General features: G+C 59.9%; 1 protein-coding gene across 1 annotated transcript in view; it reads left to right on the forward strand.

Annotated features, from left to right (window-relative positions):
- The window catches only part of LOC137310529 (zinc finger protein ZFP2-like), a 28,256-nt gene extending 17,096 nt beyond the window's left edge, over positions 1–11,160 (forward strand). Inside the window, exon 2 of the mRNA XM_067978298.1 lies at positions 9,479–11,160. Coding sequence (XP_067834399.1) covers positions 9,918–11,042 — 1,125 coding nt within the window. The 5' untranslated portion in view covers positions 9,479–9,917 and the 3' untranslated portion in view covers positions 11,043–11,160. The remainder of the gene's footprint in view (positions 1–9,478) is intronic.
- The last annotated feature ends 2,177 nt before the right edge of the window (positions 11,161–13,337 follow it).

Consider the following 13,337-nt stretch of genomic DNA (forward strand, 5'->3'; position numbering starts at 1 on the left):
TCTGTCTGTCTGGTGTTTTGGTCAGTCTGGGAGCGGTGATTGATGGTGAGATTCCCCCCTGTCTGTCTGGTGTTTTGGTCAGTCTGGGAGCGGTCACTGACGGTGAGATTCCCCTCTGTCTGTCTGGTGTTTTGGTCAGTCTGGGAGCGGTCACTGACGGTGAGATTCCCCCCTGTCTGTCTGGTGTTTTGGTCAGTCTGGGAGCGGTGATTGATGGTGGGATTCCCCTCTGTCTGTCTGGTGTTTTGGTCAGTCTGGGAGCGGTGATTGATGGTGAGATTCCCCCCTGTCTGTCTGGTGTTTTGGTCAGTCTGGGAGCAGCAATGGCGGTGGTCATTACCCACAAGGCCGCGCGGCTCGGAAAGCGGTCCGCCCGCGGCCCCGGTGCACTCTGGTGAGACGAGGACAGGTGAGGGGGAGAGAGAGGAGGACAGGTGAGGGGGAGAGAGAGGAGGACAGGTGAGGGGGAGAGAGAGGAGGACAGGTGAGGGAGAGAGAGGAGGAAAGGTGAGGGGGACAGGTGAGGGGGAGAGAGAGGAGGACAGGTGAGGGGGAGAGAGAGAGGACAGGTGAGGGGGAGAGAGAGGAGGACAGGTGAGAGAGAGAGAGAGGAGGACAGGTGAGAGAGAGAGAGAGGAGGACAGGTGAGGGGGAGAGAGAGGAGGACAGGTGAGGGGGAGAGAGGAGGACAGGTGAGGGGGAGAGAGAGGAGGACAGGTGAGAGAGAGAGAGAGGAGGACAGGTGAGGGGGAGAGAGAGAGGAGGACAGGTGAGGGGGAGAGAGAGGAGGACAGGTGAGGGGGAGAGAGAGGAGGACAGGTGAGGGAGAGAGAGGAGGACAGGTGAGGGGGAGAGAGAGGAGGACAGGTGAGGGGGAGAGAGAGAGGAGGACAGGTGAGGGGGAGAGAGAGGAGGACAGGTGAGGGGGAGAGAGGAGGAAAGGTGAGGGGGACAGGTGAGGGGGAGAGAGAGGAGGACAGGTGAGGGGGAGAGAGAGGAGGACAGGTGAGGTGGAGAGAGAGGAGGACAGGTGAGGGGGTGAGAGAGGAGGACAGGTGAGGGGGAGAGAGAGGAGGACAGGTGAGGGGGAGAGAGAGGAGGACAGGTGAGGGGGAGAGAGGAGGACAGGTGAGGGGGAGAGAGAGGAGGACAGGTGAGGAGAGAGAGAGTAGGACAGGTGAGGGGGAGAGAGAGGAGGACAGGTGAGGAGAGAGAGAGGAGGACAGGTGAGGGGGAGAGAGGAGGACAGGTGAGGTGGTGAGAGAGGAGGACAGGTGAGGAGAGAGAGAGGAGGACAGGTGAGGGGGAGAGAGTGGAGGACAGGTGAGGAGAGAGAGAGGAGGACAGGTGAGGGGGAGAGAGAGGAGGACAGGTGAGGGGGAGAGAGAGGAGGACAGGTGAGGGGGAGAGAGAGGAGGAGGTCAGGTGAGGGGGAGAGAGAGGAGGACAGGTGAGGAGAGAGAGAGGAGGACAGGTGAGGGGGAGAGAGAGGAGGACAGGTGAGGAGAGAGAGAGGAGGACAGGTGAGGGGGAGAGAGAGGAGGACAGGTGAGGAGAGAGAGAGGAGGACAGGTGAGGGGGAGAGAGAGGAGGACAGGTGAGGAGAGAGAGAGGAGGACAGGTGAGGGGGAGAAAGAGGAGGACAGGTGAGGGGGAGAGAGAGGAGGACAGGTGAGGTGGAGAGAGAGGAGGACAGGTGAGGAGAGAGAGAGGGGGACAGGTGAGGGGAGAGAGAGGAGGACAGGTGAGGGGGAAAGAGAGGAGGACATTTGAGGAGAGAGAGAGGAGGATAGGTGAGGGGGAGAGAGTGGAGGACAGGTGAGGGGGAGAGAGGAGGACAGGTGAGGGGGTGAGAGAGGAGGACAGGTGAGGGGGAGAGAGAGGAGGACAGTTGAGGGGGAGAGAGGAGGACAGGTGAGGGGGAGAGAGAGGAGGACAGGTGAGGGAGAGAGAGGAGGACAGGTGAGGAGGAGAGAGAGGAGGACAGGTGAGGGGGAGAGAGAGGAGGACAGGTGAGGGGGAGAGAGAGGAGGACAGGTGAGGGGGAGAGAGAGGAGGACAGGTGAGGGGGAGAGAGAGGAGGACAGGTGAGGAGAGAGAGAGGAGGACAGGTGAGGAGAGAGAGAGGAGGACAGTTGAGGGGGAGAGAGAGGAGGACAGGTGAAGAGAGAGAGAGGAGGACAGGTGAGGGGGAGAGAGAGGAGGACAGGTGAGGGGGAGAGAGAGGAGGACAGGTGAGGGGGAGAGAGAGGAGGACAGGTGAGGGGGAGAGAGAGGAGGACAGGTGAAGAGAGAGAGAGGAGGACAGGTGAGGAGAGAGAGAGGAGGACAGGTGAGGGGGAGAGAGAGGAGGACAGGTGAGGGGGAGAGAGAGGAGGACAGGTGAGGGGGAGAGAGAGGAGGACAGGTGAGGAGAGAGAGAGGAGGACAGGTGAGGGGGAGAGAGAGGAGGACAGGTGAGGGAGAGAGAGAGGAGGACAGGTGAGGGGGAGAGAGGGAAGGCCAGGTGAGGGGGAGAGAGAGGAGGACAGGTGAGGGTGAGACAGAGCGGAGGACAGGTGAGGGTGAGAGAGGAGGACAGGTGAGGGGGAGAGAGAGAGGAGGACAGGTGAGGGGGAGAGAGAGGAGGACAGCTGAGGGGGAGAGAGAGGAGGAGGACAGGTGAGGGGGAGAGAGAGGAGGTCAGGTGAGGGAGGGAGAGGAGGAAAGGTGAGGGGGAGAGAGAGGAGGACAGGTGAGCGGGAGAGAGACGGTTGGCCAGAGGGAGAGGGTCTGAGACTGACTGACTGAGTGAGTGAGTGAGTGAGTGTGTGCGAGTGAGTGTGCGACTGTGTGTGTGAGTCAGTGTGAGATCGTGACAGTGGATGTGATTGTGAGATTGAGCGAGTGTGAGATTGTGTGTGTGAGAGACTGACGGTGAGTGTGTGAGCAGGGGGAGGGAGAGAGTGGGAGGGAGGGAGGGAGAGAGAGCGGGAGGGAGGGAGGGAGAGTGGGAGGGAGGGAGGGAGAGAGAGCGGGAGGGAGGGAGGGAGGGAGAGAGAGCGGGAGGGAGGGAGGGAGAGCGGGAGGGAGGGAGGAAGAGTGGGGAGTGAGTGTTTATGTGAGAGTGGGAGGGAGGGAGGGAGAGGGGGAGTGAGTGTGTATGTGAGAGTGGGTGGGAGGGAGGGAGAGGGGGGAGTGAGTGTGTATGTGAGAGTGGGAGGGAGGGAGGGAGAGGGGGGAGTGAGTGTGTATGTGAGAGTGGGAGGGAGGGAGGGAGAGGGGGGAGTGAGTGTGTATGTGAGAGTGAGAGGGAGGGAGGGAGAGGGGGGAGTGAGTGTGTATGTGAGAGTGGGAGGGAGGGAGGGAGAGGGGGGAGTGAGTGTGTGTGTGAGAGTGGGAGGGAGGGAGAGAGAGGGGGGAGTGAGTGTGTATGTGAGAGTGGGAGGGAGGGAGGGAGAGGGGGGAGTGAGTGTGTATGTGAGAGTGGGAGGGAGGGAGGGAGAGGGGGGAGTGAGTGTGTATGTGAGAGTGAGAGGGAGGGAGGGAGAGGGGGGAGTGAGTGTGTATGTGAGAGTGGGAGGGAGGGAGGGAGAGGGGGGAGTGAGTGTGTGTGTGAGAGTGGGAGGGAGGGAGGGAGAGGGGGGAGTGAGTGTGTATGTGAGAGTGGGAGGGAGGGAGGGAGAGGGGGGAGTGAGTGTGTATGTGAGAGTGGGAGGGAGGGAGGGAGGGAGAGGGGGGAGTGAGTGTGTGTGTGAGAGTGGGAGGGAGGGAGGGAGAGGGGGGAGTGAGTGAGTGTGTATGTGAGAGTGGGAGGGAGGGAGGGAGAGGGGGGAGTGAGTGTGTATGTGAGAGTGGGAGGGAGGGAGGGAGAGGGGGGAGTGAGTGTGTATGTGAGAGTGGGAGGGAGGGAGGGAGAGGGGGGAGTGAGTGTGTATGTGAGAGTGGGAGGGAGGGAGGGAGAGGGGGGAGTGAGTGTGTATGTGAGAGTGGGAGGGAGGGAGGGAGAGGGGGGAGTGAGTGTGTGTGTGAGAGTGGGAGGGAGGGAGGGAGAGGGGGGAGTGAGTGTGTATGAGAGAGTGGGAGGGAGGGAGGGAGAGGGGGGAGTGAGTGTGTGTGTGAGAGTGGGAGGGAGGGAGGGAGAGGGGGGAGTGAGTGTGTATGTGAGAGTGAGAGGGAGGGAGGGAGAGGGGGGAGTGAGTGTGTATGTGAGAGTGGGAGGGAGGGAGGGAGAGGGGGGAGTGAGTGTGTGTGTGAGAGTGGGAGGGAGGGAGGGAGAGGGGGGAGTGAGTGTGTATGTGAGAGTGGGAGGGAGGGAGGGAGAGGGGGGAGCGAGTGTGTGTGTGTGAGAGTGGGAGGGAGGGAGGGAGAGGGGGGAGTGAGTGTGTATGAGAGAGTGGGAGGGAGGGAGGGAGAGGGGGGAGTGAGTGTGTATGAGAGAGTGGGAGGGAGGGAGGGAGAGGGGGGAGTGAGTGTGTATGTGAGAGTGGGAGGGAGGGAGGGAGAGGGGGGAGTGAGTGTGTATGTGAGAGTGGGAGGGAGGGAGGGAGAGGGGGAGTGAGGTGTGTATGTGAGGTGGGAGGGAGGGAGGGAGAGGGGGGAGTGAGTGTGTGTGTGAGAGTGGGAGGGGATGGGAGGGAGAGGGGGGGAGTGGTGTGTATGTGAGAGTGGGAGGGAGGGAGGGTGAGGGGGGAGTGAGTGTGTATGTGAGAGTGGGAGGGAGGGAGGGAGAGGGGGGTGAGTGTGTGTGTGAGAGTGGGAGGGAGGGAGGGAGAGGGGGGGTGTGAGTGGTGTGTGAGTGTGGGAGGTGGGAGGGGAGGGGGGAGTGATGTTGTGTGTGGGTGGGTGGGAGGGGGGAGTGGGGGTGAGTGTGTGTGAGGTGGGAGTGGGTGGAGGGGGAGGGGTGGGTGGTGTGTGTGTGGGTGGTGGGGGGAGGGAGGGGGGGTGTGGTGTGTGTGTGGGTGGGAGGGAGGGGGGGGTGAGGGGTGAGAGTGGGTGGAGGTGAGGTGAGGGGGGAGAGGGGGGTGTGTGTGTGTGTGTGTGGGTGGGAGGGAGGGAGGGAGGGGGGGAGTGAGTGTGGTGTGAGTGTGGGAGGGAGGGGAGGGGAGGGAGTGGGGTGGTGTGTGGAGTGGGGGGAGGGAGGGAGAGGGGGGAGTGAGTGTGTATGTGAGAGTGGGAGGGAGGGAGGGAGAGGGGGGAGTGAGTGTGTATGTGAGAGTGGGAGGGAGGGAGGGAGAGGGGGGAGTGAGTGTGTATGTGAGAGTGGGAGGGAGGGAGGGAGAGGGGGGAGTGAGTGTTTATGTGAGAGTGGGAGGGAGGGAGGGAGAGGGGGGAGTGAGTGTGTGTGAGAGTGGGAGGGAGGGAGGGAGAGGGGGGAGTGAGTGTTTATGTGAGAGTGGGAGGGAGGGAGGGAGAGGTGGGAGTGAGTGTGTATGAGAGAGTGGGAGGGAGGGAGGGAGAGGGGGGAGTGAGTGTGTGTGTGAGAGTGGGAGGGAGGGAGGGAGAGTGGGGAGTGAGTGTGTGTGTGAGAGTGGGAGGGAGGGAGGGAGAGGGGGGAGTGAGTGTTTATGTGAGAGTGGGAGGGAGGGAGGGAGAGGGGGGAGTGAGTGTGTGTGAGAGTGGGAGGGAGGGAGGGAGAGGGGGGAGTGAGTGTGTATGAGAGTGGGAGGGAGGGAGGGAGAGGGGGGAGTGAGTGTGTATGTGAGAGTGGGAGGGAGGGAGGGAGAGGGGGGAGTGAGTGTGTATGAGAGAGTTGGAGGGAGGGAGGGAGAGGGGGGAGTGAGTGTGTGTGAGAGTGGGAGGGAGGGAGGGAGAGGGGGGAGTGAGTGTGTGTGTGAGAGTGGGAGGGAGGGAGGGAGAGGGGGGAGTGAGTGTGTATGAGAGAGTGGGAGGGAGGGAGGGAGAGGGGGGAGTGAGTGTGTATGTGAGAGTGGGAGGGAGGGAGGGAGAGGGGGGAGTGAGTGTGTATGTGAGAGTGGGAGGGAGGGAGGGAGAGGGGGGAGTGAGTGTGTGTGAGAGTGGGAGGGAGGGAGGGAGGGAGAGGGGGGAGTGAGTGTGTATGTGAGAGTGGGAGGGAGGGAGGGAGAGGGGGGAGTGAGTGTTTATGTGAGAGTGGGAGGGAGGGAGGGAGAGGGGGGAGTGAGTGTGTATGTGAGAGTGGGAGGGAGGCAGGGAGAGGGGGGAGTGAGTGTGTGTGTGAGAGTGGGAGGGAGGGAGGGAGAGGGGGGAGTGAGTGTGTATGTGAGAGTGGGAGGGAGGGAGGGAGAGGGGGGAGTGAGTGTGTGTGCGAGAGTGGGAGGGAGGGAGGGAGAGGGGGGAGTGAGTGTGTATGTGAGAGAGGGAGGGAGGGAGGGAGAGGGGGGAGTGAGTGTGTGTGAGAGTGGGAGGGAGGGAGGGAGGGAGAGGGGGGAGTGAGTGTGTATGAGAGAGTGGGAGGGAGGGAGGGAGAGGGGGGAGTGAGTGTGTATGAGAGAGTGGGAGGGAGGGAGGGAGGGAGAGGGGGGAGTGAGTGTGTATGTGAGAGTGGGAGGGAGGGAGGGAGAGGGGGGAGTGAGTGTGTCTGTGAGAGTGGGAGGGAGGGAGGGAGAGGGGGGAGTGAGTGTGTATGTGAGAGTGGGAGGGAGGGAGGGAGAGGGGGGAGTGAGTGTGTCTGTGAGAGTGGGAGGGAGGGAGGGAGAGGGGGGAGTGAGTGTGTATGTGAGAGTGGGAGGGAGGGAGGGAGGGAGAGGGGGGAGTGAGTGTATGTGAGAGTGGGAGGGAGGGAGGGAGGGAGAGGGGGGAGTGAGTGTGTATGTGAGAGTGGGAGGGAGGGAGGGAGAGGGGGGAGTGAGTGTGTCTGTGAGAGTGGGAGGGAGGGAGGGAGAGGGGGGAGTGAGTGTGTATGTGAGAGTGGGAGGGAGGGAGGGAGAGGGGGGAGTGAGTGTGTGTGTGAGAGTGGGAGGGAGGGAGGGAGAGGGGGGAGTGAGTGTGTATGTGAGAGTGGGAGGGAGGGAGGGAGAGGGGGGAGTGAGTGTGTATGTGAGAGTGGGAGGGAGGGAAGGAGAGGGGGGAGTGAGTGTGTCTGTGAGAGTGGGAGGGAGGGAGGGAGAGGGGGGAGTGAGTGTGTGTGTGAGAGTGGGAGGGAGGGAGGGAGAGGGGGGAGGGAGTGTGTGTGTGAGAGTGGGAGGGAGGGAGGGAGAGGGGGGAGTGAGTGTGTGTGAGAGAGTGGGAGGGAGGGGGGAGGGGAGGGGGGAGTGGGGGGAGGAGGGGGGTGTGGTGTGTGTGTGAGGTGGGAGGGAGGGAGGGAGAGGGGGGAGTGAGTGTGTGTGTGAGAGAGTGGGAGGGAGGGAGGGAGAGGGGGGAGTGAGTGTGTGTGTGGGAGTGGGAGGGTGGGAGGGGAGGGGGGGGGTGAGTGTGTGTGTGAGAGTGGTGGGGGGGGTGGGTGAGGGGGGAGTGAGTGTGTGTGTGGAGAGTGGAGGGAGGGAGGGAGGGGGGGGAGTGTGTGTGTGTGTGGGAGTGGTGGGAGGGAGGGGGGGTGGTGGGGGTGAGTGTGTGGTGGGAGGGTGGGAGGAGGGGGGGAGTGGGGTGTGTGTGTGGGAGGGAGGGAGGGAGAGGGGGGAGTGAGTGTGTATGTGAGAGTGGGAGGGAGGGAGGGAGAGGGGGGAGTGAGTGTGTGTGTGAGAGTGGGAGGGAGGGAGGGAGAGGGGGGAGTGAGTGTGTATGTGAGAGTGGGAGGGAGGGAGGGAGAGGGGGGAGTGAGTGTGTATGTGAGAGTGGGAGGGAGGGAGGGAGAGGGGGGAGTGAGTGTGCATGTGAGAGTGAGAGAGTGAAGGAAGGCAGGGGGAGGGAGTGGGTGAGATCACAGCCAAGATAAAGTTGCATTAAAAGCTACAAAGAGACTGATCCTGGTCTGAATGGGATGAGCTCGGAGGAGAGATGAGAGAAACTTAAATTTTAGACTTTTGAAAAAAGGGCGCAAACTTAATATCAATCAGAAAAGAATAAAGGGACTTTTTTCATGCAGCGAGTTATTGAGAAATCCCCTTTTCAAAACCAGTGGTGGACACAGAGTCCAGAATCGCTTTGATGAAGCCGTCTCTCTGTGGGGAGCGCACTCACACCTGAGTCCGAGGTTATCAGTTCAACTCCCACTCCAGACACTTGACCAGATAATCCTGGCTCACACTCCAGTGCAGGACTGAGGGAGCGCTGCACTGTCTGAGGGGCAGTACTGAGGGAGCGCTGCACTGTCGGAGGGGCAGGACTGAGGGAGTGCTGTACTGTGGGAGGGGCAGTACTGAGGGAGCGCTGCACTGTGGGAGGGGCAGTACTGAGGGAGCGCTGTACTTTCTGAGGGACAGTGCTGAGGGAGCACTGCACTGTCGGAGGGGCAGTACTGAGGGAGTGCTGCACTGTCGGAGGGGCAGTACTGAGGGAGCGCTACACTGTCGGAGGGGCAGTCCTGAGGGAGTGCTGCACTGTCGGAGGGGCAGTACTGAGGGAGTGCTGCACTGTCGGAGGGGCAGTACTGAGGGAGCGCTACACTGTCGGAGGGGCAGTCCTGAGGGAGTGCTGCACTGTCGGAGGGGCAGTACTGAGGGAGTGCTGCATTGTCGGAGGGGCAGTACTGAGGGAGCGCTGTACTTTCTGAGGGACAGTGCTGAGGGAGCACTGCACTGTCGGAGGGGCAGTACTGAGGGAGTGCTGCACTGTCGGAGGGGCAGTACTGAGGGAGCGCTACACTGTCGGAGGGGCAGTCCTGAGGGAGTGCTGCACTGTCGGAGGGGCAGTACTGAGGGAGTGCTGCATTGTCGGAGGGGCAGTCCTGAGGGAGTGCTACACTGTCAGAGGTGCTGTGTTTCAGATGAGGCATTAATCCGAGACCCCGTCTGCGCTCTCAGTTGAACGTAAAAGATTCCACGGCACTATTTCGAAGAAGAGCAGGGGAGTTCTCCCCGGGCACCGTACACGGGGGTGTGACTTACCCATCAATATCCCATAGTGTACAGTTGCCTTGGCAGCAGATAAAGATATAGAATCATAGATTGATACAGAGCAGAAGGAGGCCGTTCGTCCCATCGTGCCTGTACTGGCTCTTTGAAAGAGCTATCCAATTAGTCCCACTCCCCTGCAAATTTCCCCCCTTCATGTATTTATCCAATTCCCTTTTGAAAAGCAATCTGCTTCCACCACCCTTTCAGGCAGTGCATTGCAGATCAGAACAACTCGCTGCATGAAAATATATTTCCTCATGTCGCCTCTGGTTCTTTTGCCAGTTATCTTAAACCTGCGACCCTTCTGCCAGTGGAAACGGTTTCTCCTTATTTGCTCGATCAAAACCCTGCATAATTTTGAACACCTCCACCAAATCTCCCCTTCACCTTCTCTGCCCTGAGGAGAACAACCCCAACCTCTGGACAGCCCCGCATCCCTGGTACCATTCTCGTCAAACCTCCTCTGCGCCCTCTCCAAGGCCTTGACATCCTTCCTAAAGTGTTCATTTGTTTCATTTGTTTCTCAGTTTTGGAGGAGACTCGAGGAGTCGAAGGACCCAGCTGAGCCCCCTTGGTGAGGGGTGGGATGGAAAAGCCACCCGTTCTCCGAGACAGTCCGTGCAAGGTGTCGGTATTGGTTGGATTTGGAGAGGGGCAGCTGTTGACAACGAAGAGACGTTCTCCTGCCTTGTCCAACTAGCCCGGACCCAGTGTGGGGGGTGGAGCATTGGCATTGCCTGGCAATTGAGTTGTCCTGTTGAACTCGTCCTCCTCTGATCTTCAGCAAGGGAAATGCATCCGGAGGAGGGGCTCTTTCGTGCCTAGGATTTGGGCAGCGTGCTTTGCCTGAGATCCACTGCCCTCGCTGCCTCGTCCTTTGTGCGGAGTCTCCTGTTGCTCATTTTCCACCCTCGCCTCCCCCCAAAGTGCGGAGTCTTGTTCCTCGTCGCAAGGGCAGGAGGGAGAATGGATCCGCAAACCGCTGTTTCCCCGCCCTCCGACCTGCCAGGGGGCGAGCGCGCCCCCCGGGGGGACAAGAGGGTGCAGTGTCCCGACTGCGGGAAGATGTTCAGCCGCCCCTCCAACCTCAAGATCCACCGCTACATCCACCTGGGGCAGAAGCAGTTCCAGTGCCCGACCTGCGGCAAGGCCTTTGCCCAGCCCTCCGGCCTGCGCCAGCACCAGCGGGTACACTCCGGTGACAAGCCCTTCACCTGCCCCGTGTGCCACAAGACCTTCGCCTGGCTCTACGCCATGCGCCAGCACCAGCGTCTCCACACTGGCGAGAAGCCCTTCGCCTGCCCGGTGTGCCACAAGGCCTTTGCCCGCTCCTCCGACCAGCTGGTCCACCAGCGCATCCACATGAGGGAGAAGCCCTACCGCTGCTTGGCCTGCCCCATGAGCTTCGTCCGCTCCTCCTCGCTACTGATGCACCAGCGGGTCCACACCGGCATGAAGATCTACAAGTGCCCCATTTGCGCCAAGATGTACAGCCACCTGTCACCCTTCTCCACGCACAGGTGCTGCCACTCCGGGGAAAGCTCCGACAGATCTCCGGCCCAGGCGAAGACCCCTGGTCCCAACGGGGACCCTTCACCTTCCTCCTCTTCCTCCCCCCGCCCACCGAAGCAGCACCTGTGCTCGGTGTGCGGGAAGAGCTTCTCCCGGCCGTACAGCCTCACCGTCCACCGGCGCGTCCACACCGGCGAGCGGCCCTACAAGTGCACGCTGTGCGACCAGGCCTTCGCCCGCGCCTACAGCTTCCTGAACCACCAGCGCCTGCACAGCGGGGACAAGGCCTACAAGTGCTCGATGTGCGGGAAGGCCTTCCTCCGCTCGACGGCCCTCCTGGTCCACGAGCGCATCCACTCAGAGTGGCCTCGGCGGGCCTTCAGCCGGCGGTCGCAGCTGTTCCGGCGCCGTGCGGCGAGGTCCGGTTCGACCCCTCCCCCACCCGCCTCCGGTCACTCGGTTACCCCTCCGACCTCTCGCGGGATCGGCGCGCCCTCTGAGGGGAGGAGCTCTCCAAATGCTGGGCGTGTGAGAAGGACTTCACCTCGTCTCCTGAAACGTCACCAGACGCAGGAGTAGAAATCCAACTTGGGCGGCAGCGCATCAGCCACCCGTTATACGCCCGGCCCGATATTGGGTTCCATTGGCTATACCGCCCGTTATACACCCGGCCCGATATTGGGTTCCGTTGGCTATGCCACCCGTTATACACCCGGCCCGATATTGGGTTCCATTGGCTATACTGCCCGTTATACGCCCGGCCCGATATTGGGTTCCGTTGGCTATACCGCCCGTTATACGCCCGGCCCGATATTGGGTTCCATTGGCTATGCCGCCTGTTATACGCCCGGCCCGATATTGGGTTCCATTGGCTATACTGCCCGTCATACACCTGGCCCGATATTGGGTTCCGTTGGCTATACCGCCCATTATACGCCCGGCCCGATATTGGGTGCCATTGGCTATACTGCCCGTCATACACCTGGCCCGATATTGGGTTCCGTTGGCCATACCCCCCGTTTCACGCTTCCGCTCGAGATGGATTTCTGCCCCACATTATATAAACCATAGTTTCTCAGCTTCAACTCTCCCAACTCGTTGACTGCTGCCAAGAGGTACAACCTTCACAGGAGACATTGCAGCCAGGAAGCTTCTGACACAAGCAACAAGAGAACATGTTCGAAAGAAGGACAGAAAAAGAACTTGCATTTATTTAAAGCACCTTTCATGACCTCAGGATGTTCCAAAGCGCCTCACAGAAAATGAAATACTTTTTAACGTGTCGTCACTGCTGTCGGCAAATGCAGCAGCCAATTTGTGCACAGGTGCGGGGTTCAGGGTGAGGGGAAGGTGAGGGGTGAGGGGTTCAGGGTGAGGGGAAGGTGAGGGGTGAAGGGAAGGTGAGGGGTGAGGGGAAGGTGAGGGGTGAAGGGAAGGTGAGGGGTGAAGGGAAGGTGAGGGGTGAAGGGAAGGTGAGGGGTGAGGGGAAGGTGAGGGGTGAGGGGAAGGTGAGGGGTGAAGGGAAGGTGAGGGGTTCAGGGTGAGGGGTTCAGAGTGAGGGGCTCGGGGTGAGGGGTTCAGGGTGAGGGGCTCAGGGTGTGGGGCTCAGGGTGAGGGGCTCAGGGTGAGGGGAGGGTGAGGGGCTCGGGGTGAGGGGTTCAGGGTGAGGGGCTCAGGGTGTGGGGTTCAGGGTGAGGGGTTCTGGGTGAGGGGAGGGTGAGGGGCTCGGGGTGAGGGGAATGGGGTAAGAATCCCGGAGAGTGGAAGGTCTCATTCAGACTGTGTTTGGCCTCGAGCTCACTAACTGTGACCTTGCTTCAAGCTGTTTAATTATGGGATGCTCAATACTGCCTACAAACAGTTTCAAAGTCCGGTGGATTAGAGCAGGTTACTTGAATTAACCATTGCTTACCAGCATAATAAATATGTATCAAATATCTGTAAAATGAGTGTTTTGGATGATTTAACCCCTCGCACACCTCCCCCTCTCAGGCTAATGTGCAATATTGTTGTCCAGAGCTCTGGTTAGTCCCCATCTGGAGTACTATCTTGTGTTGTGGACACTGCAGCTCAGGAAGGATATATTGGCCTTGGAGGGGGTGCAGTGCAGATTCCCCAGAATGATACAGTGGAACCTGCTTAGTTGCAATCGTTTGGGACAACCTCGCAAATTGCGATGAAACGGAAATTTTTATCAAGCGGGAAGCAACAAAAATGAAGGCTGGTCTGGTGCACAACAATTTTTATTTGTCTGGATTTCTTCCAACATCTTGCTGAAGGCTGAAGGCAGGAGAGCATCTTAAAAAGTGATGGAAAATGCTCCCGTCTCGGGAGTTTTTTTAATGTTGCGAAGTCAGTTCTAGTTTGGCGGGGATTGGAAATCATCAAACCTTCGCCCTCTCCCTCCCTGCACGTAGAATTCAACAAACCTTTCGCGACCTATTGCCTCGATGTATCGAGGCAGAACGCACAGTTGCTCTCTAACTTTGGGAATTACCAGCTCAGGCCCATCTTCGTTCACACCCTCTCCGGCCTCTGTTTCCAAGTCATTCAGAAAAGAAACCATTTCTGCGTCTCTCCGTACTTTCCCCGCCGAGTTCTGTGGCCAGCTCGAAAGCAAAATACTGCGGTTGGGGGAAATCAGACATAAAAACAGATAATGCTCGAGCGACTGGAGAAACTGGGGTTGTTCTCCTTTGAGCAAAGGTGGTTATGGAGAGATTTGATCGAGGTGTTCAAAATCATGAATTGTTTTGACAGAGTAAATAAGCAGAAACTGTTTGCAGTGGTAGAGGGGTCAGTAACCAGAGGACACAGTTTTAAGGTTAATGGCAAAAGAATCAGAGGGGAGATGAGGAAACATTTTTTTACGCA

Source organism: Heptranchias perlo, unplaced genomic scaffold (assembly GCF_035084215.1).
Source record: "Heptranchias perlo isolate sHepPer1 unplaced genomic scaffold, sHepPer1.hap1 HAP1_SCAFFOLD_260, whole genome shotgun sequence".
Lineage (NCBI taxonomy): Eukaryota > Metazoa > Chordata > Chondrichthyes > Hexanchiformes > Hexanchidae > Heptranchias > Heptranchias perlo.